General features: G+C 41.8%; 1 protein-coding gene and 1 long non-coding RNA gene across 2 annotated transcripts in view; one reads left to right on the top strand and one right to left on the bottom strand.

Moving 5' to 3' along the window:
- Positions 1-20,585, top strand: part of LOC131506968 (uncharacterized) — a 53,969-nt gene extending 33,384 nt beyond the window's left edge. The window contains exon 2 of the long non-coding RNA XR_009259248.1: positions 19,284-20,585. This is a non-coding gene — a long non-coding RNA (uncharacterized LOC131506968). The remainder of the gene's footprint in view (positions 1-19,283) is intronic.
- SFRP2 (secreted frizzled related protein 2) lies at positions 17,803-26,336 on the bottom strand. The gene is made up of 3 exons (XM_058721121.1): positions 25,573-26,336; positions 23,016-23,096; positions 17,803-18,960 (listed from the first exon to the last, which is right to left on the bottom strand). Exons 1-3 carry the CDS (start codon positions 26,069-26,071, stop codon positions 18,656-18,658), a joined length of 885 nt encoding a protein of 294 aa, XP_058577104.1. The 5' UTR covers positions 26,072-26,336; the 3' UTR covers positions 17,803-18,655.
- Between the last annotated feature and the right edge of the window lie 873 nt (positions 26,337-27,209).

Genomic DNA, 27,209 nt, shown 5'->3' with positions numbered 1-27,209 from the left:
AGACTAAAACTCAAAAAGTTCATTTCTTCTCCACTGGTGATAATGGACTTACTCTACTCCACTCTATCATGCCTGGTTCCTTTAGTGACCCATTTCCAGATATAGGACCAATATCTTGTTTCCCAGAAAGGTAACCACTGCTTTCTGGAGTGGTGCAATTACTTTGCAACTCTCTTTTCCAAAGCAAATGCTTGGCAACTGACTCTCATAAATCCTGGAATAGACGAACAGCATTCCTGTTGCTTAGTGCTAATCTCTTCAGCATATGAGCCGTAGTTCGCACATCCTTCTGTCATCTCTTGACCTAGAGCCCTGAGGTGATTGTAATGATGTACTGAAGAAAATCAGCTGATGTCATAAAGGTGTTTCAAAAACAAGGTGGATTCAAGAAGAGGTGGATTCAAGAAGAGTTAGAAAATACTAAAATTAGAGTTAGTATGGTGTCTGGTGCAGAAATAGAGAAATAGACCCATGGAACAGAATAGAGAGCCCCCAAATAGACACATGTGTTTACAGGAAGCTACTTTTATGACAGGAGTTGACAAATCAGCAGGAAAGATGGACAATTAGTAATTAGCTTGCTATGCCAAGACAGAACAGGTGGTTTAAAAAGCAAAAGTTAAGAAGACAATTTAAAAAAATATCTTTGTCACCCCAAGGTGGTAAAAATATATTAAACAAAACTCAGAAACAACAAATCATAAAGGAAAAGGTTAGTCAATTAGTCTATGTTAAAAAATTTTAATTTCTGTACAATAAAAAGTTGACATTAAAAAGCAGCAAGCCATGGACCGAGGGAATGTATTTGCATATATCTAGCTGTCAAAGAATTAGTGCTCAGGAAAAGATAGAACTGTTAGAAATTAATTTTTAAAAAGTGTAAATCAATAGAATGTGGGCAAGGAGTACAAACCAATTTTAAGAAATAAAATTATGAGATGTTTTTGTAACTTTAAGGGAATTAATTTTTACATTTATGTATATGCGAGTTAATCTAAAATGCATACTTCACAGGAACGCCTTGTATATTTAAAAAAAATATTTTTTTAACGTTTATTTATTTTTTTTTGAGACAGAGAGAGACACAGCATGAACGGGGGAGGGGCAGAGAGAGAGGGAGACACAGAATCTGAAACAGGCTCCAGGCTCTGAGCTGTCAGCCCAGAGCCCGAAGCGGGGCTTGAACTCCCGGACCGCAAGGTCGTAACCTGAGCCGAAGTCGGACACTTAACCCACTGAGCCACCCAGGCGCCCCACGCCTTGTATATTTTAAATTACTTATTGCAAAGTGCCTGCCTTCAGCCTTCCTACCCACTTTCTGACCAGCACTCATTGATTTTTTCCCTTTCTGCTGTCCTTTCCAGGACAACTGAACTGCCCTAGGCTGATGGTGCCACCTAATGGTTAGATCTTACAGAAGTCTGCTCTCTTGTCTTACAAAGGGGTCTTTTTCAAGGAACTTTCTTTTTCGATTTTCTCCTTTCCTCTTTTCTCATGTCTTTTTTCATATTTACAGATAAAAATATATAGTTGATCCTTAGCCTCCCAGCTAGAATGAGTGATTTCAAATGCCTGTAACCAGGTGTGGTACTGGTCACATGGGGTAGGGTGGTAGAGGGAGACAGTCCAAACAACTGTGGGGCCTCCCTGCCATGAAGGAGGTGGCAGTCTTACAGTCAGTCTAACCTGGGGTAAGATGTCAAATTCAAACCATCCAGGCGATGGGAGTATCTGAGAGAGTTTGATCTCAGAAATCAGTGTGAAAGAGGCACCAAAAGCTCTCCACTTCTGTGATCCCTGGGGTCGGGGCAGACTGGGTCATAAATGGGGGTAATGGTTTCTAAAAGGAGAGGGACACTGAAGCTAGGTCCTACCTTGGTTGCTGAAATGGCTGCATGGAGACACTCCGGCTAACTCTTTTTCAGTCACCCCCACCAGCTAACCCCTCTTGGGTGCTAGGTTGGCCTTCAGGTGCGGACACTAGCCTCTTAGAATTGGTAGAAATCTTGCAAGCTAGTCTGATTCCCCATTGCTAGGGTTCCTGACTACAGCCCCAGTTGCCCTGGCCTCTCGGCCTTCCTGGATAGACCTTTTCATCCTTTAATTAAATCTTCCTTTGCTTAAACACTACCTCTCAAGATAAATGAAAGAGCCTCAACTTTATTGCTTATATCATTCTTTAATTATTAGTATTCTAATATTATTGACCACTATTCTTTTTTTTGGCTGAAATGTACAGAGTCTAGCTATATTATGATTATGTGGAGTTTTGTGAGCTAGCTTGGGCCCGCATCGCCATTTATAAGATTGCTTCTTTGGGAAAGTGCATTCTGCCTTTCAAACTACGGCCTTCCAAATGCACATTTGGAACACAATCCGTGTGTGAGCTGGGAGCCCTGTTCCCAATGTCTGTTGGCCCAGGGCAGCCCCACAACCAAATGACATGTGGTTTAAGGTTCCTGTCACAGCCGGTTCATTTAAGTAATGTTAGCTGGAGCTCAGTTCAGATTCTCAGGTTTCTGGTTCATTCGGAATAGGGGAGGCAGCAGAGTCACAATGTTCAGACAACAGCTTGTGTGGGACTCCCCACTCTCTATAGAGGCATGGCACATTCCTGCTTTTCCGTGGTTTATCCTGTAGGTTTTAGGACTGAGCCTCTTCTGAAGGCAAGCTTTTTAGTTCTGTTGAACAATTGATCTTAAAAAGAAGAACTCCTTTTAAAAACCAACTAGGCTTTCAAGCTCAGAAGTTCAGCTAGGGTCATTCTCATTTATTGAGTTCAGGGGCCCTCTCAGTAGGAGGGAAAACCACATTTAAATCCTTGATGGGGCTCCTTGCCTTCCCCTCTCCTTGTTTTCCTTTCCTGGTGCCTGCTTGCAGAAGTCTCATCTTTAGTAAGTTAGAAGTCAGACAGTCGGGCCAGGCAAACCAGTCTCCACTGTCCTAACTGTAAAAGGAGTTAACATTTATCAAACACCCACAGTGTGCCAGACACGGGGCTGAGCATGTTATGTATCTGATATCATTTAATCCTCAGAATGAGCCCCAGTGACAGGTGTTACTGCCCACATTTTACAGGTGAAGACATTTAAGTTAAAGAAATGAATTGCTTTATCTAAGAACGTATAGCAGCAACCACCGCTCTGTTGGCTCCCTGACCCCTGGGTTGTGTGGGAGGCCACTGCTTGGGGGGTAGGGGAGCGGGGCAGAAAACTTGGTCCTGGAGTGGAAGCTGTATTTGTCATCTCCAGATGAGACCAGGGCCTTGCCCTCCCAATTCCTACACCTCAGGTTAATTGCCAAGATCACATTGCACCTCTGTTCTGCAAAAGTCACATTCTCACAGCAGAAAAATACTAATGTTCCTTTTTTCTCTTGACTTTAGATATTTGTCCTACTTGGGGGCTTGAAACAGATCAGTTATAGAAGCAATAACAAGTAGACACAGATTTGTTTTGCTGGAGTATAAAGCCTTCCAGTGAGTATAAACCCTCCTGGCCTTACACTCCCATTTCCAGTAATTGTGCTTGTGCCCCAGGCCTCTTCCTGGCTTATGGAGGGAGAGTGAGGACAGGAGTTAGCCCATTACCTGCAGACAGCCATTAGTCCAGGAAGAAGGGGCTGCTGTCACTGTGGCCACAGACTTTTGCCATCTACCCATAACAGGACCATTGAGATCTCTGTACATTGATTTGGATACAAATTTAAAATGCAAAAATAGGCTTAAATTGTGCCCTTAACATAATTCCATACAGTGCATATACTACTATATTTTCTTTTGTTTTGTTTTAATATTTATTTATTTATTTATTTATTTATTTATTTATTTATTTATAGAGCAGAGGAAGGGCAGAGAGAGACAGAGAATCCCAGGCAGGCTCTGCAGCTGTCAGCACAGAGCCCAACACAGGGCTTGAACCCATGAACTATGGGATGATGACCTGAGCTGAAATCAAGAGTTGGACACTTAACTGACTGATCCACCCAAGCACCCCAACTACTATTTATTTTATAATGTGTCATTGTTAATCAGAACGGGGACACACTTTTACCAACTCTTAGAGATGCTGAGATGTGGTTAGGAGAAGGAAAGCAGTGTATAGGGTAAGGCCTGAGTCTGTTCCATTCTACCTGTTCTTGCTTCTTATAATGAATGAGCATAAATTTTGGTGTTTAGCCACGTAACTCTAAAAATATGTGGCATCCATGAGTGTTGGAGATGAGTTGCTTTTCTAATGTATTCTATAAATGCAGTAATCCTGGCACACTATATAAATAGTTGAAATAGTGCACGCATGGAAATAAAACACGTATCTATTTATTTTTTTACTTTATTTTAGAATATCAGAAAAATGGAATATCAGTGTTTTTGATGTTTGTTGTTGATGTCAATTTTTCTTTGGGGAGGATTTCAATTATTCTAAGTTACCAAATGGTTACAAACAGAAATTTCGTGCTGGGCATCTTGTCTAATGCCTTTTGAAAATTTAATATTTTGGCATAAGATTGTATATGTTTAATTTTTACACTAAACACATTTTGCTCTGGTCTCAAAAGAAGGAAAATTTTAGAAGCCATCCTGGATACAATAGTTAGAGGGTAATTTAGGGAAGTTAGACTTTACTAGTTTAAGATTTTCTGAATCTTACAAATATCCATAAAGGTGGTCATAGTTTGGGGGACAACTCTAGGTGAACAACTCAAAGGAAGTTTTACCCTATTAGAAACGTGGAGAAGGACATTGTGTGGTCTCAATGCACTGTAATACTTGAATTGGGTCCTGCCTATACTAGTGGCTCTCTAGAGTTTTTTGGAGAGAGGGTCTTTATTTTTTCACCTTAGTTACTATTGTAAAAAAATTAAAAAAAAATTTTTTAAATGTTTTTATTTATTTTTGAGACAGAGCAAGACAGAGCATGAGCAGGGGAGGGGCAGAGAGAGAGGGAGACACAAATCTGAAGCAGGCTCCAGGCTCTGAGCTGTCAGCAGAGCCCGATGCGGTGCTCGAGCTCACAGACTGTGAGATCATGACCTGAGTGGAAGTCGGATACTTAACTGACTGAGCCACCCAGGCTCCCCTAAAAAAATTTTTCTTTAATGTTTATTTATTTATTTATTTATTTATTTATTTATTTATTTTTACGTTTATTTATTTTTGAGACAGAGAGAGACAGAGCATGAACACGGGAGGGTCAGAGAGAGAGGGAGACACAGAATCTGAAACAGGCTCCAGGCTCTGAGCTGTCAGCACAGAGCCCGATGCGGGGCTCAAACTCACGACTGCGAGATCATGACCTGAGCCTAAGTCGGTCGCCCAACCGACTGAGCCACCCAGGCGCCCCAATGTTTGTTTATTTTTGAGAGAGAGACAGAGACAGAGACAGAGCATGAGCAGGGAAGAGGCAGAGAGAGAGGGAGACACAGAATCTAAAGCAGGCTCCAGGCTCTGAGCTGTTAGCACAGAGCCTGACACGGGGCTCAAACCCAGAGCTGTAAGATCATGACCTGAGCTGAAGTTGGACGCTTAACCGACTGAGCCAACCAGGCGCCCCTCCCCTTAGTTGCTATTATGTTCGTATTCAAAGTATACATTTACGGCTTTATTAATAGTGAAATGAGAGTGAAAAATCTTTTGCTAATATGTCATCGGAGTGAAGAATCATCAAAGAGAATAGTCGGAGCTGGTAACAGAAGCATGAAAATCCTGATCATTTGCTGGGCTTGGGGTTGGTTGATCATCTTTGGTTTTTAAATGGCCTGAGGACTGGAGGGGACACCAGCCCATGAAAAATACGGCCAGTAAGAGATATTCATGAATGGGGGAAAAGTTTGTGGAAGGTGAAGTTAAATTTGGTTTAACATGGTTGCTTTTGAAGCATCTCTAGGCCATGCAGGCAGAGTTGTCCACAGAGACAAACTCACTCGAGAAGAAAATTAGGGATAGAGAGAGAGATTTGGTGCTTGACAGTGGTGGACTCTATAGGAGTGAGTAAGGGTGTCCAGAAAGCCTGTATCGTGAGAAAAGAAGGAGGTCCAGGAGTATAGTTGACAAGACAACAGGATTTATAATCAAACAAATTTGGTTTCAAGACTCAACTATAACACATTCGTGTATGACCTTTAAGCCTTGAGGCATCTGACTTTTTAAATTTTTTTTAACGGTTACTCATTTTTGAGAGACAGAGACAGAGTACAAGCAGGGGAGGGGCAAGGAGAGAGTGGAGAGAGACAGGATTCAAAGCAGGCTCTAGGCTCCGAGCTGTCAGCACAGAGCCTGACTCGGGACTCGAGCCCATGAACTGTGAGATCACGACCTGAGCCAAAGTCAGACGCTTGACCAACTGAGCCACCTAAGTGCCCTGGGACATCTGACATTTTTCGCTAACAGGCTTGGGATATAATTCACATACCATATAATTTGCCATGAATCAAAGTGTATGAATCAGTGGTTTTTAGTATATTCACAAAACAATGCAATTGCCACTGCTATCTAATTCCAGAACGTTTCATCACCCCAAAAGAAACTCATTCATTAGCAGACACTCTCCCTTTCCCGCTTCCTCCATCCCCTAGCAACCACTGATCTGTCTGTGTAGATTTTACTGTTGTGGATGCTTCATATAAATGAAATCATACAATATGTGGCCTTTGTGTGTCTGGCTTCTTTCAGTTAGCATGACGTTTCTGAGGTTGATCTATGTTGTAGTATGTATCAGTACTTCATTCCTTATTATGACTGAATAATACTCCTTTAGATGATTATACTACGTTTTGTCTTTCTACTCATCAGTTGATAGGCTTTGAGGTTGTTTCTACTTTTTGACTATTATGAATAATGCCGCTGTGAAAGTTCATATAAAAGTAGTTTTGTGGATATATGTTCTCAGTTCTCTTTGAGTATATGTTTAGGAGTGCTGTTGCTGGGTCATATAGTAACCCCATGTTTAAGATTTTGAGGAACTGTCAAGCTGTTTTCCAAGTCAGCTGTACTATTTACAACCCACCAGCAGTGTATGAGGGTTCTGAGTTTTCCACATCTTCACCAACAGTTGTCATTCTCTGACTAATAGATTGTAGCCATTCTAGTTGGTATGGAGTGTATCTCACTGTGACTTTGATTTATATTCCCTAATGACTGATAACATTGAACATCTTTTTCATGTGATTATTGGCCATTTGTATATCTTCTTTGAAGAAATGCCTAGATCCTTTGCCCATTTTAAGATTGGGTCACAAGTCTTCTTATTGTTGAGTTTTAAGAGCTATTTGCATATTCTGGATACCAGTTAACTTACCAGCTGTATGATTTGCAAAGATTTCCTCCCATTCTGTCTACTTTCTTTTTATTAATTTTTTCAATGACATGCTTCGAAGCACAAAAGTTCTAAAAGTATCTATTTTTTCTTTTATATGTCTGCTTTTGGTATCATGTCTGGAACAAATCATCACCTAATCTTAGGCAGTAGAGATTTATTCCCATGTTTGTTTTTTTTTTCTAAGAGTTTTATAGTTTTTGTTCTTACAAGGAGATCTTTGATCTGTTTTGAGTTAATTTTTGTATGTGGTATGAGATAGAGGTCCAACTTCATTCTTTTGCATGCTGATACCCAGTTGTCCTTTCTTCATTTGCTGAAAAGACTACTCCTTCCCCTTTGAATTATTACCTTGGTCACACTTGTCATAAACCATTTGCATAAATATAATGGTTTATTTCTAGACTCTCAATTCTGTTCCTTTGATCTATGTGTCTGTCTGTCCTTGTACTAGTACTACACTGTCTTGATTACTGTAGCTTTGTATTAAGTTTTGAAAGTCTTCCAATTTTATTTTTGTTGTCTAAGGCTGTCTTAGCTATTTTTGATGCCTTACATTTTCATAAGAGTTTTAGAGTCAGCTTGTCAACTTTTGCAAAAAAAAAAAAAGGCATCTGGAATATTGATAAGGATTGTATTGAATCTATAAACCAAGTTGGGGGTAATATTGCTGTATTAGCAATATTAAGTCTTCCAATTCATGAACATGGGATCTTTTTATTTAGTTCTTTAATTTATTTCAATGATGTTTTGTAATTTTCAGTGTACAAATCTTGCATTTTGTTACATTTATTCCAAAGTGCTTTATTGTTTTTAATTCTATGGTAAATGGAATTGTTTTCTTTCTTTTTTTTTATTAATTTTTTAATGTTTATTATATTTGAGAGAGAGAGAGAGAGAGAGTGAAACAGAGTGCGAGTGGAAGAGGGGTAGAGAGAGAGGGAGACACAGAAGCCGAAGCAGGCTTCAGGCTCTGAGCTGTCAGCACAGAGCCCAATGTGGGGCTTGAACTCACGAGCTGTAAGATCATGACCTGAGCCAAAGTCGGAGACTCAACGCTCCAGGCACCCCTGGAATCGTTTTCTTAATTTTATTTTTGAATTGTTCAATACTAGAGTATAGACATATAGTTTATTTTGTATGTTGAACTTGGATCCTGTAGTCTTGCTGAACTCATTTATTAGTTCTAATGGTTTTTTAGTGGATTCCTTAGGACTTTCTACATACAAGATCATGTCATCTATGAATAGAGGTAGTTGCTTTACTTCTTCCTTTCCAATCTGGATTCTTGTGTTCTCTCTCCCTTTCTTTCTTTCCCCTCCACTCCTGTCTCCTCCCCTCTTTCTTCTTCTCTCCTTTCCTGATCTCTTCCTTCCCTTTTCCTCTCCTCCCTGTTCTCTCTTCTCTCCTTCCCTTCCCTCCTTTCTTCACTCTCCCGGCCCCCCCCCCCACCATTTCTTTCCTTAGGCATTCTCAAGTGCTTACCTGTTATCTTTTGATATCATGATCATGTGGTTTTTGTGCTTTGTTCTATTAATATAGTGTATTACATAGATTGATTTTCTCATGTTAAACCAAGTCAGCATTCCTGGGATGAATCCCACTTGGTCATGGTATAATTCTTTCAATATGCTGCTGGATTGTTGAGGTTTTTTGCATCTATATTCATAAAATGTATTGGCCAGTAGTCTTCTTTGCTCGTAATTTCTTGTGATTGTCTGGTTATAGTAATCACGGTACTGCTGGCCTCACAGAATGAACTGGGAAGTGTGTCCTTCTCTTCTATGTTTTGGATGAGTTTGTGAATGACTGATGTTAATTTTTAAAATATTTGTTAGTGGGGTGCCTGGGTGGCTCAGGAGGTTGAGCATCCAAATTCATCTCAGGTCATGATCTCGCGGTTCGTGAGTCTGAGCCCTGCATCAGGCTCTGTGCTGACAGATCAGAGCCTGGAGCCTGCTTGCAGTTCTGGGTCTCCCTCTCTCTCTGCCCCTCCCCTGTTCGTGCTCTGTCTCTCTCACTGTCTTTCAAAAATAAACATTTAAAAAAGTAAAATATTTTTTAGAATTCATAAGTGAAACCCTCTGGGCTGGAGCTTTTCTTTGTGGGATTTTTTTTTTTTTAACTAATAATTCAGTGTCTTTACTTGTTACAGTTCTGTTTAGATTTTCTATTTGCTCTTGAGTCCGCTTTCGTAGTTTGTATATTTCTAGGAATTTGTCAGTTTTGCTTAGGTTGTCTAATTTGTTGGCCTAAAACTCTTCATAGTATTCCCTTACAATTCTTTACCTTCTGTGAGTTGGTAGTAATATTCCTTTTTCACTCCTGGTTTTAGTGATTTAGATCTTTTCCCTTTTTATTTAGGTCAGTCTAGCTAAATTTTTGTCAGTTTTGGTGATTTTCTTAAACAATCAGCTTTTATTTTCTCTATTGTTTTTCTGTGCTCAATTTTATCTGCTCTAATCTGTATAATTTCCCATCTTCTGCTTTTTTTGGGCCTTATTTGCTCTTATTTTTTTAAAGATAGAAGGTTAAATTATTGATTTGAGCTCTTTCTCCTTTAAACATTTTTTTTTTTCATATTTATCTATTTATTTTGAGAGAGAGAGAGAGAACAAACAGGAGGGGCAGACAGGGAGCAAGAGAATTGCAAGCAGGTTCCATGCTGTTAGTGCTGAGTGCAATGCAGGGCTCTAACCTATGAACCGTGAGATCATGACCTGAGCCAAAAGCAAGAGTCAGATGCTTAACTGACTGAGCCACCTAGTCGCCCCAGATCTTTCTCATTTTTTAATGTAGCCTTTACAGCTGTTTCCCTCTGAGCATTGCTTTAGCTGCATCCATTTGTTTTTAGTACATCGAGATTTAGTTTTCATTCACCTAAATTTCAAACACATTTAGGAATGTGTTGTTTAATTTTCACATATTTGTGAATTTCCCAAGTTTCCTTCTGCGATTTATTTCTAGTTTTGTTTCATCATTGTTAGAGAACATACTTAGCATGATTTGGGTCCTTTTGAATGTATTGAGGCTTGCTATACGGCTTAACACATGGTCTGTCCTGGAGAATGTTTTCTGTGCACTTGGGTGGTGAGCTCAAGGATTTCAGGGCTGATCAAGGAAAGACAGGAACATGAGATGGCAGTATTGCACAATAATATTATTGGGCCCTATTTTGCTGGGGTTATAAGAGAGGGGAAGTCTCTCCCAGCAGGCGGCTAAAAGGGGAAGAGGGAAAGGGAACTCTCAGGGAAGAGGGGAATGGAGGGGGGCTTATGTGTTTAGAGGATGTCATTCAGCAGGAAGTGGGGAGTATCTGAGTCAGAGAGCACCAAAGGGCATCAGCGGTTTGAGGTATTTTACGGCCACAAGGTTTGTGGCTAGCAGATATTTGGTGTAGTTTTGCAGGGTATGCAAAACAAGCGGGTTATAAATGGCTAAAAATATGATTATTTTGGTTATATTGAAAGCAATTGGATATGTAAGAATTTGAGTTTGGCTTTGAGCTGATGGTGCCAACTTGCTGTGAAAAAAAATAAACAACATAAGGGCCAACATACAGGGGCCATCTTGGCTCATGTATATAACAACTGGAGAAAAATGTGTATTCTACTGTTGTTTGGTGGATTGTTCTATAGATGTCTGTTAGGTATAGTTGGCTTTAGTGTTGTCCAGATCTTCTGTTTCCTTCTTGAACTTCTGAGTATTTGTCCAATCTACTAATTGAAAGTGAGGCTTTCGAGTCACTAGTATTTTTGGATTGTCAATTTCTCCTCTTTGTCCCCTCTCTGCACATCTCTCTCACTTTCTCCTTTGCCGAGGTAACTCTCTCATATCATCATAAGTTGCTCAGGATTTATGGAGGTGGTCAGGCTCTGCTGGGCAGGGGTTAACTTTATTGGTTTGGGGGCGGTTTTCAGTTTATTTTTCCTTTTCTGGCCTTGCATCACAGGCCAGTGTTCTTACTCTAGTCCTCTATTGGACACGAGTTTAATGGAGTTAGGCCAGGAAATGCTACACTCAGAACCTCTCCCCTTTCATTTTCAGTAGCTAGTGAGTGTTAAGACTGTTAAAAGTATGAAAAACTAAAAAGAGTATTATGACCTCTTCATACCACCTCCTAATTTTCCTTCTTATTTTTTTTTAAGTTTACTTATTTATTTTAAGAGAGACAGAGACAGTGTAAGTCGGGGGGAGGGGAGCACAGAGAGGGAGAGAGAGAGAATCCCAAGCAGGCTCTGTGTTCCCAGCCTGACATGGGGCTTGAACCCACAAAACAGCGAGATCGTGACCTGAGTCAAAACCAAAAGTCAGATACTTAACCGACTGAGCCACCCAGGTGCCTCTCCTTCTCATTTTAAAAAGTGTCAGTAAGTATACTTACTATGTTAACTGTTTTGATGCTTAAAAAAATTTAAATATCAAAAATCAAATGCTTTTCTCATTTTGTCTTGTTTTGGAACCCCTGCTTTATTGGCACTTTAAACACAATATTTTGCCCATCAAAGAATTAAATACTACAAGAAGTCTCCCTTGCTGCCTAGGACCTGGGACCAATATCCAGGGCATGACTACTACCCCCCTCCTCCCATGCCCATGCAGACATCATCAAAGCCATATGTATATCCTCTTCCACCAAATGTCTGTTCATGTCTTTTCACTCATTTTCTAAGTGCATTGTGATTTTTTACTGTTGAGTTTTGACAGTTCTTTTTATATCCTGGATACAAATCCTTGGTCAAATATGTGGTTTGCAAGTATTTTCTCTAATCTTCAATTTATCATTTCATTCTATTGACAGGTTCTTTTTCCCCCCTTAGTTTTATTGGAGCAGAATTGACAAATTGTAAGACATGGAAAGTGTACAATGTCATGACTTGAGGTACTTTTAACAGTAGTTTTTGGACAGTAAAAGTTTTAAATTTTAAAGAGATTTAATTTATCAATTTTTCCTTTTATGGATTATGCTTTTGGTACCAAAAGCTCTTTGCCAAGTACTAGGTCTTCAAAACATAAATTTATCTTCTGTTTTTTCCTAAAACTTTTATAGTTTTATGTTCTACATTTAAGTCCATGATCCATTTTGAGTTAATTTTTGTATACAATGTGAGGTTTAGATTATTATTTTTTTTGCCAATGGGATATGCAGTTGTTCCAGCACCATTTGTTGAAAACATTATTCCTACTCCATTGTATTACATTTACAACTTTATCAAAAATTAATTGAGCAGATTTGTATGGGTTCATTTCTGGGTTCTTTATTCTGTTTCATTGATCATATGTCTGTTTCTCCACCAGGACCACACAGTCTTGATTAGTGTAGCTGTAACAGTAAGCCTTAACATTGGGAAGAATGATTTCTCCTACTTAAGTCTTGTTCAAAATTTTTCTGTCTGTTCTAGAACCTTTACCATTCAGTATAAATTTTAGAATAATGCTGTCAGTGTTTACAAAGAAGCTTGCTGAGATTTTGAAATAAGAATTACATTAAACCTATAGATCAACTTGAGGAGACTTGACATCTTTACGATATTGAATTTTCCAATTTGGGAACATCGTATATCTTTCCAACCTTGTATACCTTGAGGAAATCTAACATGGTTGTAGTGTATCATTCTTTTAATACATTGTTGGATTTGATTTGCTAATATTTTGTTGAAAATTTTTTTATCTAAGTTCATGAGAAATATTGGTCTCTAGTTTTCTTTTTTCCTGCTGTTTTTTGTCTAGTTTTGGCACAGGGCAATACTAGCTTCGTAAAATGAATTGGGACACATCCCCTCTTCTACTTTCTGGAAAAAGTTGTATAAAACCTGTGTCAATTCGTCTTTAAATGTTTGGTAGAATTCTCCAGTGAAAGTTTCTAGGTTTGGACATTTTTATTTTACTATTACTGTTTTTTAAAGTTTATTTATCTTGAGAGAGACAGCACAAGCAGGGGAGGGGCAGAGAGAGAGGGAGAGAGAGAGTATCCCAAGCAGAATCTGCACTGTCAGTGTGGAGCCCAACAAGGGGCTCAAACCCACAAACTGTGAGGTCATGACCTGAGTCGAAATCAAGAGTCAGATAGCTTAACTGACTGAGCCACCCAGGTGCCCCTTGATTTTACTATTATTTTAATGTGAACTTATTTGCGCCCTGAAGAACAAATGGGACTCAGAAAGACTGTGTCCAGGAAGGTCTGGAGAAATTTGGGTCTCAGTTAGTATTGTCTGTCACATGTATGTGTCACATTAGACTGTGAGCTTCTTCAGAGTGCCCATTGTGTGTTGGTCATCATTGGAACCTCAGCACCTAAGAGAGCACCTGGCACAGAGTAGGTTGCTCATTGTGAGATTGTTGAATAATTGAATGAATTCTCCGCTCTAGGGTTGCTGAAGACTTGAAGCTTGGTGTTGTTGGAGAAGCCTAGTGAGGAGAGGGTTTGAGTCTTTCTTTGGAGGTGGAAAAGTCTCTTTGGAAGAAAGGAGGGGCTGATGGTATTTATGGCTCCATTTCTTCCTGCCATCTGCCTGAGCTGCTACCACTCAGGCTCCGACCACCCATACTAACTAGAGCAACCCATTGTGCCCAAGGACCTGAAAAGCATGGTGAGCTGGTGGAACAGAGGGGCATGTAGGGGTTAGGACTAGGACTGGCTGCAGACTGGTGCTCCTTCCTGCTGTGGATATGTCCTTATACAGAAACAAGGTCTGAGAATTATACCTCAAAACTGAGGATGGACAGATGAAAATGTATTGAGCTTAGGCATAGTTTATAGAGTAGTCATTCTTTATTATTTTAGAGTTGAATGGTCTCGGGTTTGCAGAAAATAATTATATTGCCTAGGTCTCTCTGAATTTCAAAAGCTACCCCAAGGTGTTTTCCACTTGTACTGTAGTTTCTAGTTGGCCAAGTGGTTTGTTTTGATATCCATTAAATTATACAGTTTTAGAAGATTTTCTGACAGAGCTACATTTGTGTGTAGGTGCACATGACAGCACATGCAGGCAGGAGTGAATGAATAGGTTTTTAGGTGTACTTCTACTGGGGACCAAGTTATTAAGTTCTAGTACTTTGCTCATTTCATAGCATAGCAGAATGCCTGGATTGTTAAATAAATGATTGTTATTACTCCGTACTGGGACACCTTGTGGCATTTAAGTCCTTTGATTTGTTCTTCTAGCACTGTGTGTATGGGCTGCTACCTTTAGTAATTGAAATTTTTTTGTAGCACTCACCTATCTGCCTCACATTCTGGACAATCATGGACTGCTTCAAAAATTTTTTATTATGTTGACTGGGCTAAATGTTGATCCGTTGTTTTGTAGTTTGAGAATTTTGGAATTTTATGGATTATAAAAGCAATGGACCTTATGCTAGGTTACTGGTAGTGTCGAGAACAGTACCTTGAGCATGATAATTGCACAATACTGTAGTTGATTGGCCAGTGTGTAAAACTGATTATAAATACGGAATTTTAAGGCTCTCTCCTAATAGAAGATATTCTGGTGCAACTCACTGAAAGTTCTTTCCTTGAAAGCATCTTTACCCTGATCCTAAGCTCAACCTGAACCAAACATTCTGTTTTGTACCTGAGTTAACCACTCTGTCCTCTGTGCCATCCCTGGGCATGTACACATCTCCCTCTTAACACAGAGTATTGGAGTTATTTGTTTACATGCGTCTTCCCCTTATTGGATTGTTAGCTCCCTTTGGGTAGGATCCATCTCTATCTCTGGTGCCTAATCCAATTCCTAATTCAAAATATAAGCTGAAGGAGGGCTGAATCACTGTATTCACCACATGGAACAGTGCCTGGATGCAGGAAAGCATTCACTATATTGCTGAATGAATAAATTAATGGTGACAGTTCGTGTTCAGTGAATCTTTGATGAGTTAATGAATTAGTTTGTTGTTATGCACTGTTTCATGGGCAAAAATCACAATCATAACCCAGTTGTAGTAACTGCATGAGGGATACATATGCCTGGATTTGGTTTTCAAGGTGACCCTCTTCCCTCATCAAGAACATTGAAAACCTGATGGTAAATAAGAGTTGGAAGGTAAAAAATCCAGTCAAATTATCATTTGATGACAGAATTTGCAATGAGGAATGGAGGGTGCTCTTAGATAGCATGGATTCTTTCTAACCCTATGAATTTCAGTACACCAATTTGTGCATGTGGATAGAAACTTTGTCCTTCATGCACTTAGGAAATGCTCCTCAAAATACTTTTATAGATTTGCTCAACTCATTTCTCAAGTTATTTAGAAAAGGGAAGAGGAATTGCATGCATAGTAGATACATAGTTTTCCTATTTTTTAACTTTTTGTTTCAGCTGATCTCCTACTTGTGACATTTTAGCAGTTTACTGATAGATCATGGATCATCTTAGGAAACACAGAAATTCAGTGTCTTCTGATTACTTGTTTTCTTCTTCCAATAGTGGATGGAATTCATGTTTTCATATGCCAACGAAATAAATCTGATAGTTGGAAAATTAAGAATACAATCACGATTATTTCAAGAATAATAATAAACATATATTTCATATGTATTTGAACCATCATGCAAAACAAAATGAAAAATCAAACCAAAACCTACATGCTCTGCCTAAGCATGTCTCGTTGGCTCATAGCTTCATGGAAGATGGGAACAGGCGTTGGAAAGTCCATAGAGAGGCACGTATGGCAGAATGCAGACGTTGGAGTGATGCGTGAGCTGCTGATGCCTCAAAATATGACCGAAAGAAGCCATGTCTGGCATTCACTTGCTCTTCAGAGCTGAGGCTTTTGATTCCTGTTATATAGGAAGGGGCTTTTGATTTAACTGGAGAGGGAGCATTCAGGTAGATCAGTTTTTTCCAAATTATTTCTTTCAATTAGTTTTTGATGCTTTGTACATATTTCCCCCTTCTAATCCCTAATTCCTTGGTTTACTGTTTCCATTCTTTTGTCTTTTATCTTCTCTTTCTCTTTTTTTTTGCTTTTTACAGGGTCCCTAGTCTTCTGTTCCAAATGCTTAAAATGAGTGTTAGCCTTGATCCGTGAGCATCTCCCTTCAGGTCCAGTCCAGAGGTGCCTTGTAGGAAGAGAGGGTTGTATCTCGAGTTTGTGGAATCAGATGAGAAGCAGTCATGTGGCAACTTGGAGGAAATGGAAAGGATTGTAGGAATCCTGTAGCCGAGGTAGTGGGCTGTATTGACTTTTGGTGCCAAAAGAGCTTTAAGTACTGTAGAGAGGTCATGGATGTATGTTCAGGACACTTTTAAAGTAAATCAGTAAAATGTTATCAGTGAAGGCTTCACATGAATACCGGTAAAAAATTCAGATTTGATGGGGACACTCTGTTACTCTCACATATTAACTGTAATTATACTGCATATAACTGGTGAGTTATAAATATGTAATCATAACTGTGGTTATTTATTTTGTTTCTGTCCCTTATACAAGCTCCATAAGAACCAAGAATAATGCATGTACCCCAGCACTTAGAATAGGGCAAGTCACGTGGCAGGTTCCCAATAATTATTTGCTAAATAGATGAGTGCCACCATGTTTCTATATTTCAGTCCTAGCTGGAGTAGACAGAAATTGTCATCCGAAGGCCCTGAGTTTCAACCTCGGCTCTGTCTCTTATGAGCTGTGCCATCTAACTCCTCTGAGCCATAGTGTCTTCATTTAATAGAATTTCTGTGGAGGTTTCCAAATAAAATAATGAAGCATTCACATGGACATTTTGTGGATGGATGTCTATCTGTCCTCTCACTAGCCCCTGCCTTTCAATGGATATTCCTCAAATCATGGCTCTTTATCTAAAGGGTTAAAGTTTAAGTGGAGAAGAAGCTAACATTTTTTGAAATGTTTTTCTTTTTTTTGATGTTTATTTCTTGAGAAAGAGAACGAAAGGGGGAGAGAGAGAGAGAGAGAGAGAGAGAGAGGGAGAGAGGGAGAGAAAGGAGGGAGACCCAGCAGGGGAGGAGCAGAGAGAGAGGGAGACACAGAATCTGAAGCAGGCTTCAGGCTCTGAGCTGTCGGCACAGAGCCCGGCGTGGGGCTCGAACTTGTGAACTGCGAGGTCATGACCTGAGCCGAAGTCGGATGCTCAACAGACTGAGCCACCCAGGCATCCCACAATGGTTATTTTCATTATGAAAATCTCGGGAAAGGGAAAGCACAACTTCAAGCTCATGAACCTTAGTTTTAAAGTAGGATTACCATAATAGCTACAGCTGAACTGCTGACAAGGGACGAAAAGAGGAAAGTCCTTTGTAAAGCCTGCAAATCTCTGCCTCCCCACTGGGCCTGCAGTGGTAAAAATCTGTGTGAGATGTGGGGCACAAGGCAGCAGCCAGGTGGTGTAGGGGAGAGACACTTTCCTGAGTCACCTGAGAAACAAGACATTTTAAACTGTGGGAGGGCTGGGCCTCAGGAGAGGGGAAGTGACCACTCTGTACGTCACCCTTCCCATTTCCTTCCATTAAGAAGAAAAGACAGAAGACAAGCAGTAGGTAAAACAGGATGTAAAGTTTATATACAAGAATATAATGTTTATCTGAAATATTTACAGTGTTGGTTAAAGCAATATTTTTACAACTTTTTAAGGTCAACTACTATGTATATTACAGGTAAGCTACAATGGTTGAATTTGCAAAATTAAGTAAAAAATGTTTTAAACAAAGCTTAAAGTACTCAGGTCAATTATGAAATCTGTCTGTTTGCCCTTTATTTGAAGAACTCGTGCTGTGATGGTTAATGTGCTCTTTATAAATGGAAGTACTCTACCTGGAAATGTAATAACATGCTACTGCTGTAAGTTCCCAATGAGGGTGTGAAATGACAAGTGAATTTTAAGACTTAGGCTCTGAGTCTCAGGCTGGAGCCGAGACATGTTGAGATAACAGCCAGCTTTATCTCAACGAGGTTTGTGACCCACAACAGTTTGGGCCACACTGAAAAATGAAGCTATTTGCACGTTATGGCAACCTTAGCAGAAAGTGAAAAACAGCTGACCCAAACCAAACAGAAAAACAAAAATATCAGACCCAAGTCACGGTTGTAGCTATTCAACACTAAAGCGAGCTATTTAAAAACTTCATAAAAATATTCATGATTTTATTAGTTTAAACATTTCTACATGATCTGGGTGGGGTTTTCCTTTATGTGAAAACAGCTACCCCTTCCCGAGGCCTCCTAAGGCCTTATAACTCAGGAGATGCTGGGGGGTGCAAACGTGCAAAAGGAGAGGGAAGCTGCTCCAGGCGGGGGCTGGAGCTGCAAGAGCCTGTGCTTGGGGAATGAGAGCTGAGGACCCAGAGCGGAGATGGTCAGCCTAGCCCTGGAGCTGGCCTGGGGGCAAACTAGCACTGCAGCTTGCGGATGCTGCGGGAGATGCGCTTGAACTCTCTCTGCCCCTTCTGCCACCGCTTCACTGAGGTGATCACCAGCTCCCCGCCCAGCTTCTGTCCCATGACCAGATAGGGCGCGTTGATGTCATTCATCTCCTCGCAGGTGCACTGCAAGCTGTCTTTGAGCCACAGCACCGACTTCTTCAGGTCCCTTTCAGACACACCATTCAGCTTGTAAATGGTCTTGCTCTTGGTCTCCAGGATGATTTTGGTATCTCTGTTGATGTAGGTTATCTCCTTCACTTTTATTTTCAGTGCTACGAAGACGAGAGGAGACAGAATCACACTGGTTGTAATAAGGGAATAAAGTATAGAGTGGGGGCTTTCCTCACCCCGTTCCACTGCATATTTGTTGACTTGGCCTGGGGGAGGGAAGAAGAGCTTCCTGCAACTAATGAGACTGTCAGGGCTGAGGTGTGGGGGGTTGGGAGCTGGGGGCAGCAGGTGGCTTCATTTCTAAAGCCTCAAAGGGTTTGCCAGGCACTCTATTTCAAATCAGCCATCCTTTCAAAATTCTCTTAGCGGGACTCAATTAATGAACTTCTCTTCCTCACCCTTGTGTTCTTGTGTTTGTATGTAGGTTGCATGTGGTTCGTGCTTTCCTCAACAAATGACTTCCCCTATTGGAAACTTCAGCATGAAAAGAAATGCCTGACTCTGAGGTGAAACGTGATCCTTCTGTGGCCATAAACTTTAAACTCAATTTATTACGTTGGAGAGGTTTTTGGACAAACCTGTAAGGAAATTATATCACACAATCATTGTTTTCTAAAGAATAGACTACAGGGAAGGAGAATTGATCTTACAGCTGCATTTGATTTGGTAAAGCAACTAAGAGAAAAAATATCCAAGACTCTAAGACCACAACATGTTTAGCTGTAAAAGTGCTTTTCTGAAGATCTCACTCTCATCTGCTATCTTTTGACTGTCCAAGGCCAAGGCATTTGCAGATCATATATGTACTGTTTCCAAAGTGGATATGTGGACTCACTAGAATGCTAAGACCAAAAGTAAATGGTTTACTATAAAAGACACATTTTACAGTCATGAACAATCTGGTTTGGGAAAGAAAACTCTACAAACATACATGCTGGAATTAAATTTCACGACTCCATGAAGGCAGGGAAAGGGTAAAATTTTAAGGTTGGAAAGGATCATCCAGTTAAAATCTCTTATTGATACACAAAGAACCTGAAATCCAGAGAAGTTAGTGATTTACACAAGGTCACCCACTTAGGTTGTGTCCTGGCTGAGTCTAGTTCTCAGAACCATGGTCCCCAAACCCCCTTCTTTAATACCACTGTGATTTCTTAAGGCAGCATCAAATTTCTGGTCCGGGTTACAGCATTAACATCCCCAACTGTAATGTGTCCTAAGACTGTTAACGACACTGATTAAGTGTTCCATATAGATGATGTGTCAGTGACGCTTCCTGATTTTGATGGAGTTCAGTATATTATTAGTAACAGAGGAAGAGGTGTGTGTGTGTGTGTGTGTGTGTGTGTGTGTGTGTGTGTGTCTATAACTACTTTGGGGATCTCTCTCTCCCTCCCTCTCTCTCTGTTTCAGAAAGGGAATTTGAGTAACCATGGCTTTTCCAGCCCACCAGGAAATGACTGAAACTTAACCAGATAAATCAAAGATGCTGTGATTTGGCCAATCATTATTTTGTCTGATGTACATCTGAACCATAGTACTGAGTTCTCAGGGTTTATAAGACTTACATCATGGAACAAGTCACATGAAAAGATCACACATTCCTGTGGCCTCTGCATAAGGGGTTGGGGGTGGGAAAGATGCATGGTGGGAGAAGTGATTATATGTTGCCTGGAAGTTTGTCTATAGCACAGATAGAGCATGTGTGATAGAGCACCTGGTCAAAGTAAACATTCTTGATCTCTAAATATCAGAAAACCATTACTTTTAACCAGGAGGAAGATTTATTACTCATCTTTTTCTAGCTATAAAATAATCAACTTCGCAGAAGCTTACCATGGGACCAGGCATTTCCTCCCTGAATTTTCAGCTGGGACCAAATATAGGCAATCAAAGCCCCAAAATAACTTTTTCTGCCCTGGAAGATGCGAATGGGGATGCAGGAAGTGGTAGGAGGCAGAGGTAATGATACTGTCTGATCCAACAATAGGTTGTATGCATGGGCAGGCAGTTCTGGGCTAGGAGGCATTCTGTATTTTCCCTGTACTTCAGGAGTGCAGTGGGGAAAGAGTGTGATGCTTTTGTGGCTGATTTAAGTTAAATAAATCAGATTTCTACCCTTGTTCCTTCTACCCTTCCATCACTTTCCAAAGTACAGAGGCAATATGGAATACTGCTTGTAACACTTCCTATAATTCACGGTTCATTATCTCTTTAGAGACAAAATTAATGTGGGAAAATAGAAAACAAAGCTGTGAGGTAATATGTGTGTGTGATACCTTACATGCAGGGATATCCATGTTGTTTTGAAAGGTTTTCTCCTCTAAGGAGAGAGAAAACTAGGACATACCTTCCCCCCCACACACACACTCACACACACACTTTTTCTGGGGGAGGGGCTAGGTCTTGATACAGCATCGTTAGGAAGGGGGTCTTCTGTGAGGGAAGCCATAAAGCAAGCATTAATATGTGTGTGTGTGTGTGTATGTGCACATGCCTGCATTTCAATCATTTTAGAGCCCCATGATATAACTAGCTTTTTCATGGAAAGTCAGGAGAGAGATCTGTATTAAATCTAATGCAAAGGACATAAGTTGCCAGAAGAAAATGACATTTTATAAACATTTTAATGTAAATTTTGTTAAAATTATGTTTCTTTTTTGCCTTTAATCAAATCTTTTTATCATGGAAGCTCAGAAATGTGTTTGGTAAGGCTCTAGAGATCTGAGACTGCTGCTACCCGCACGCCTGCCTGCCCTCTACTACTTAGAGTTGTATATATTTAAATATAGACATACGAAACCCTATCATCGCTTTTGTGGTTCTTGCTGAGGGGACAGACTGGTTGGGACTCAGGGTCGCCTCCTTTCTTTTTTTCTTCCTTGGCAGTGTGAAGTTTTTCCTAAAGCTGTGGCTGATCGGGGATCAGCTAAGGTTAAACCTAGGACACTTCTGGAAAAGACTGGAATGGTAAGGAACAGGGACTGGACTGTTTCCAGAGTTTCAGGGACCTGGACAGGTCTGAGATTGCTGGATGGCAAGTTGTAAGGAGAGAGTGGGAAGGTAGCTCCCAAAAGTGGGTGGTGAAGTAATTTCTCTCAGTTTCAAGGACTTTGTTGAGTATATAGAAATGTTAATACAGATCAGTTAGAATCCATTACTGTTTGATAGAGCAGGGATTATATCTGCTCGCCAGTGAGTTCGGCGCCTTCTGCCAGAACAAATACTTTTCAGGGATACCAGCCTCTCAAACACATCGAAAGGTGTCTCCTCTTGGAATGGGACGAAAACACGAATGTCCCAGGGAAAGTCTGGGTGACGTTCATGGCCCCTTCTGACTCCAAAGTTAGCACTGATTTCTGGGTCTAGCTGGGCTTGGCCCTTACCTCAGAGCCCTGAGGACAGTGGGTAGGTGGTGATGAAGCTCTGTGTGGACAGTGTTCATCCCTCTTTTCTCATACAATACTCTCCTAAGGGTGGTGACCCACCCTCTGTGAATCTGGGTAACATATCACACACATTATCTCCAAGCGCTATGTCATCATGGCGCCTTTCATATATTTTGCCAAAGTAAATTCCTAATCTTTATTTTATCTTCCTTTTAAATTTAAGGAACTCCTCCCCCCAAATTATTAGCCTATACCTTGGACATAGTCACTAGTGATAGAATGCAGAGGAGCAAAGCATTATGGGCTATGAATAAGGTAAAAATATTTCTATTTGATGCTGGAACAAACTTTTATTTTTAGCTAACTTAATGCCTTCAGTCTGTTTTTGCTGGGGCTAATATTTACATGCTTTAATTCCTGGCACACATATCTAGTGAGTGAAAGAACATGGCCCAAGATCATGCTTATTGGCAAGAAAAAGCCAAAGTGAAATGAAAAATGTGCCATTCAAAAGTCCTAATTTGAATAATTCTCAGTATTTGACTGAGACAGTACAATGAGTCTCACCTAAAAAGATACAACTCAGGCAAGATAGTTACATAGGGAGAAAACCGGGATAGAGCAAGTTAGATGACTTTGGGAAAGATAGCTATGGTAGTATTTTACCCAAGTCTTATCCAATAACATCTTAATGATTTGTACCTGTGAGTTGTACTGGCAAATAAAGCTTTTGTATGTGAAATCTTTGTTGTTGGTATATTACTTACCAAAATCATTTTTACAAAGAGTTTCCATTATGTCGTTGTCATCCTCATTTTTATTTTTGCAGGCTTCACATACCTTTGGAGCTAGAAATGTGAAAAGTTAGTAAGTTTGCTTAAAAGGGAACAGCAGGTGGCGTTTGTAAACAACTCAAAGGGGCTTATCCAGGCCAGAGTAGCAATTGTTCTGTAAGACCCCAGCTTCTGCCTCTTTGAAAAAGGATCACTCATTCCCAGGAAAATCTTCTGTGACTCCTGCTTTCTCATGGGCAAAACAAGAATGCCTATAGTTGTGTTTGAGAAATGACAGGTCAACCCCCCTCCCTGCAAAAAGGGTGTTGTGGGCACAGTGGACAGTTAACTGGGATGGGTTTTGGCTTTTTAGCTCTTCCTCCTCTCTCCTGAGACAGATTCTGTCTCTGAAATTCAAAGTTGTTCCCAAAGCTTCTCTGAGGACAAAGCACCAAAAGAAACCTGGAGGGGTTTTGGAAAATTGGTTACCACAAAACATAGCCAAAAGATTGTCTTTTTCGGCTGCAGGACACCAGTGTGGCTCAGCCTCTGCTGGGCTCTTCAGCAGAGTCACATCTCAGGAAGGTCACTTCAGGATACTTTCAAGTCTGGACAGGGAGAGGTGGCTAGTGTTGCAGGGGTTACATACCGGTTCTTCCCACCTTGAAACACGCCTCGGTAATTACAATAGCCTGCTCTAACCGCTTCTGTATCACCCTTGTGCTTTTTGTCAAGTCTGTGGTTGAATTAAGCTGCTTTTATTTCATGGTTATCTTCCTTCCTGTGCGGGTTCTTCTTGCCCCTCTTTCTCCATTTCAGACTGTCAGAAACAAACAACCCCCCCACCCCCTTAAAAACCCCAAACCAAAACACAACCAACCAAGCAAAAAACCTAAAGCTTTTCCTGAAGTGAATCATAACTGAAGCTGTCTCTGGGGGTCTGACCAAATGTAGGAATATGCACTAGCACAATGATCAGAGAGCCTGCTAAAGGCTCTTGTAAAAGAGCCTGCTTGGGGGGGTGGGGGGGTGGGGGGGAAGAAAACATACTGTTCCCTTTCTTGCATTTGTAATTGTGCTAGTGCTGTGTTCAAAATTTAGGAGACGTTTGATTTTCATTCATATGAAATTGAATTTTCACAGAAAAAAAACTTTATGTGACTCAAGATATCAGAGATATGTATCAAATTAGAAAAATTGCAGAGCACATTTTGAAGACCATAAACTTTTATTCTGAAGGGGGAGAAGGCGATTTGGAGAAATGTACTTTATAATGTTGGTGCTGGTGGTGGAAAGAAATAAAAACAAAAGTCACACACATAAAACTGTCCTTAATTCCCCTCACTCAAACAAAATGAAACATTTCCAATTAGGAGCTCTAGGAATGTATATAAAATGTTACTAACCTGTATTGGTTGGTCTGTGGTATATGTTGGACAAATGTTTGAAATATGCCAAACATTTGCAATAAATTAGAAATCTAACCAATAAGATGATTGCAAACTGGAGGTGCCTGCCAGAAAAGATTGCTGAACAACTGTGCATTTTCTTTAACCAGTGATGGCTATAGGAAAACAATTAGAGATTGAAAAGGAGAGACTGCTGGAGCCCTGCAAGGGATGAAGGAGCTCCCTTTCCATCCCCAGGGGACCTGAATCAGCTCAGACACATTGTGTATGTTTTTCTCTCAGCAAGAGTATCAAGAACCCAAGAGGTTTTCATTGCTTTGATGGTTTTTGCACAGGAACTTCCCCCTCTGTTTTCTAGAAACCTGGGAAACTCTCTTTTGCATGATTTTCTCCAGTTAATTAAAACCACTCCTAAGATATAAGATGATTAGTGATAGAAGAATGCCTGGAGATGCCCTTTATGCCCTCTTCCTTAGATCACTGAGCAGTAAGTACAACCAGCGCTCAATTTCAACATGCTCCGCGAGCCAGTCCGGCTTTTATTTCCAAAACCTAAGTCGACAGAGAACAAAAAATACCTTAAATGACTATGCGTTTTGGCTATCGTGCCTGCACGAGAATGTTTCCCTGCCTAGAATCCTGCCCGGTGGTGAGAACGTGTTGCAGGAGGCTGAGCAAGGAGCCTCTGGCCAGGGTGCTCACTACTAACTCCTCAGCACAGCACCACTTCTAATGGTCTCAAAAGTGCTACCTCCTTTAAAATTAACTGTGCATCTCTAAGGAGGAAAAATGCCTTTCAGTCCTTCGCTTTTTCTTTTTTCTTTCTTTCTTTCTTTCTTTCTTTCTTTCTTTCTTTCTTTCTTTCTTTCTTTCTTTCTTTTCCTTTTTTTTTTTTTAACTGTCTCTAAGAAAGAGCAACTGGTATAACTCAGAAGGAATGAGAGACTTGGGTATGTGTGTGTGTGGTGTCTCAAATTTGTCACGAGGACGAACTACAGCAAGAAGAACGTTTGCCTCACCTGGGACTGATACCCCTCGCGGGGATACATCGGGATGTGGGTTGTGGGCCTCGAGATCCCCACGGAAAGCCTTAGTGGAGCTGGGTGGGGGCAAGAAGCGGGGAAGATGGGGGAAAGGCTTACCTTCCTCGGTGGCCGGCAGGAGGTGATCGCTGCTCGCGAGGGGGATGCAGAGGTCGTTGTCCTGGGGGAAACGGTCGCACTCGAGCATGTCTGGCCAGGGGAAGCCGAAGGCGGACATGACTGGAGCGCAGCGGTCCTTCACCTGCACGCAGAGAGAGTGGCATGGTTGGATGGTTTCGTCCAGGTCATCGAGGCAGACCGGGGCGAAGAGCGAGCACAGGAACTTCTTGGTGTCTGGGTGGCACTGCTTCATGACCAGCGGGATCCAGGCGCCCGCCTGCTCCAGCACCTCCTTCATGGTCTCGTGGCCCAGCAGGTTGGGCAGACGCATGTTCTGGTACTCTATGCCGTGGCACAGCTGCAGGTTGGCCGGGATGGGCTTGCAGTTGCTGCGCTTGTAGGAGAAGTCGGGCTGGCCGAAGAAGAGCCCGCGCGCGGAGCCCAAGCAGCAGTGCGAGGCGAGGACGAGCAGCAGCAGCGAGCCAGGGCCCTGCGGCATCGTGGGCGCGCGACCCCCGGGGGGCGGAGAGCGGAGCCGGGGAAGCGGGAGGCAGCCGGGGCGGAGTTCGTCCCGGCTCGCTCGCTCTGCTCTGGGCGGTTCGGGGGGCCTGGAAAGCGGGCGGCCGAGACGCCGGGCGCCGGGAGGACTGTGCGGGCGAGAAGCTCTCCACTCGGCTTCGCGCTGCAAGCCCGAGCTCAGCTCCGGGGGGCTCCGACCCGGGGGAGCAGAGTGAGCCACTGCTGGGGCCCAGCCAGAGTTTTCTTGGCCTTTTTTATGCAAATCTGGAGGTGGGGAGGGGGGAAGAAAGGGAGGAGCCAGCGCAGAGTAATCCGAGGAGGGTTGGTCACTACTCTCTAGGTCTTGTTTTCCGTTGAGAATGCCCCTCACGCGCTCCCTGGAAAGAAATTCTGCCCCCCTCCCCGGCTCCCCGCCCACTTTAGATGCTGCTGATCGCGTGCTCAAGGGTTGCTTTAAACAACAAACAAATAGACAAGCCTGGCAGCTGCGCTCCCCCCCCCCCCCCCCGAGAGTGCGGAGCACGGTTTGCGGGAGATGGGGAAAGCTGGGGACGCGATGGGCGGCCTCGCCACCGGGTCCCGGGGGAAACGCGCTCCGCCCCCTGCAAGGCCCCGGTCGGGGGTTGTTTGACCCCAGCCTGAAGTTTCTGCTGGGACCCCGGAGCTGTGCGGCAGAACTGCATCCCTCTGAGCCGAGAGCTCAGGCTCTTTGTGCTTTTCTTCGGCTCGCGCCCGGGACCTAACGGCCCCAGGCCGCCTAGGCGAGCTTGGTTTCCTCTCCAGTCTGCAGCCACAGTTAGCAGCGTGGCCCATAACTATACCGTGTGCTGCCCCCTGCCCTTTTAAAAAATCAGAATTACGAATAAAGTCGAGTGAGCAAAACTTTTACATGGAAAAGGGACTAAAACGTTGGGGTGGTTGTGTTGTTGGAATACGTCTAGATTTTGCCGTTGGGGAAATGCCTTTGCAGAATCTCGTCAGGCCCACACAAGACTGCCCACCATTTCCCGGTTTTGGATAAAAGACCTGCCCTCCCCCCGCTCCTTAAATGAAAGGGATGACTCAACGCTCGAAGGTAGTGCGGGCCCTAACACACACGGGCTCTTGCGGCGCGGCGC

Source organism: Neofelis nebulosa, chromosome 3 (genome assembly GCF_028018385.1).
Source record: "Neofelis nebulosa isolate mNeoNeb1 chromosome 3, mNeoNeb1.pri, whole genome shotgun sequence".
In the NCBI taxonomy this organism is placed as follows: Eukaryota; Metazoa; Chordata; class Mammalia; order Carnivora; family Felidae; genus Neofelis; species Neofelis nebulosa.
Note: the sequence above shows the minus strand (reverse complement) of the source record. Positions and strands in the feature narration are given on the sequence as shown.

Coding starts and splice junctions, on each gene's coding strand:
- SFRP2 (XM_058721121.1), bottom strand. CDS start 26,071: ATGCCGCAGGGCCCTGGCTCGCTGCTGCTGCTCGTCCTCGCCTCGCAC. Junction 23,097..25,572: donor CCTGCCGGCCACCGAGGAAG/GTAAGCCTTTCC, acceptor TCACATTTCTAG/CTCCAAAGGTATGTGAAGCC. Junction 18,961..23,015: donor TCTTTGTAAAAATGATTTTG/GTAAGTAATATA, acceptor TCGTCTTCGTAG/CACTGAAAATAAAAGTGAAG.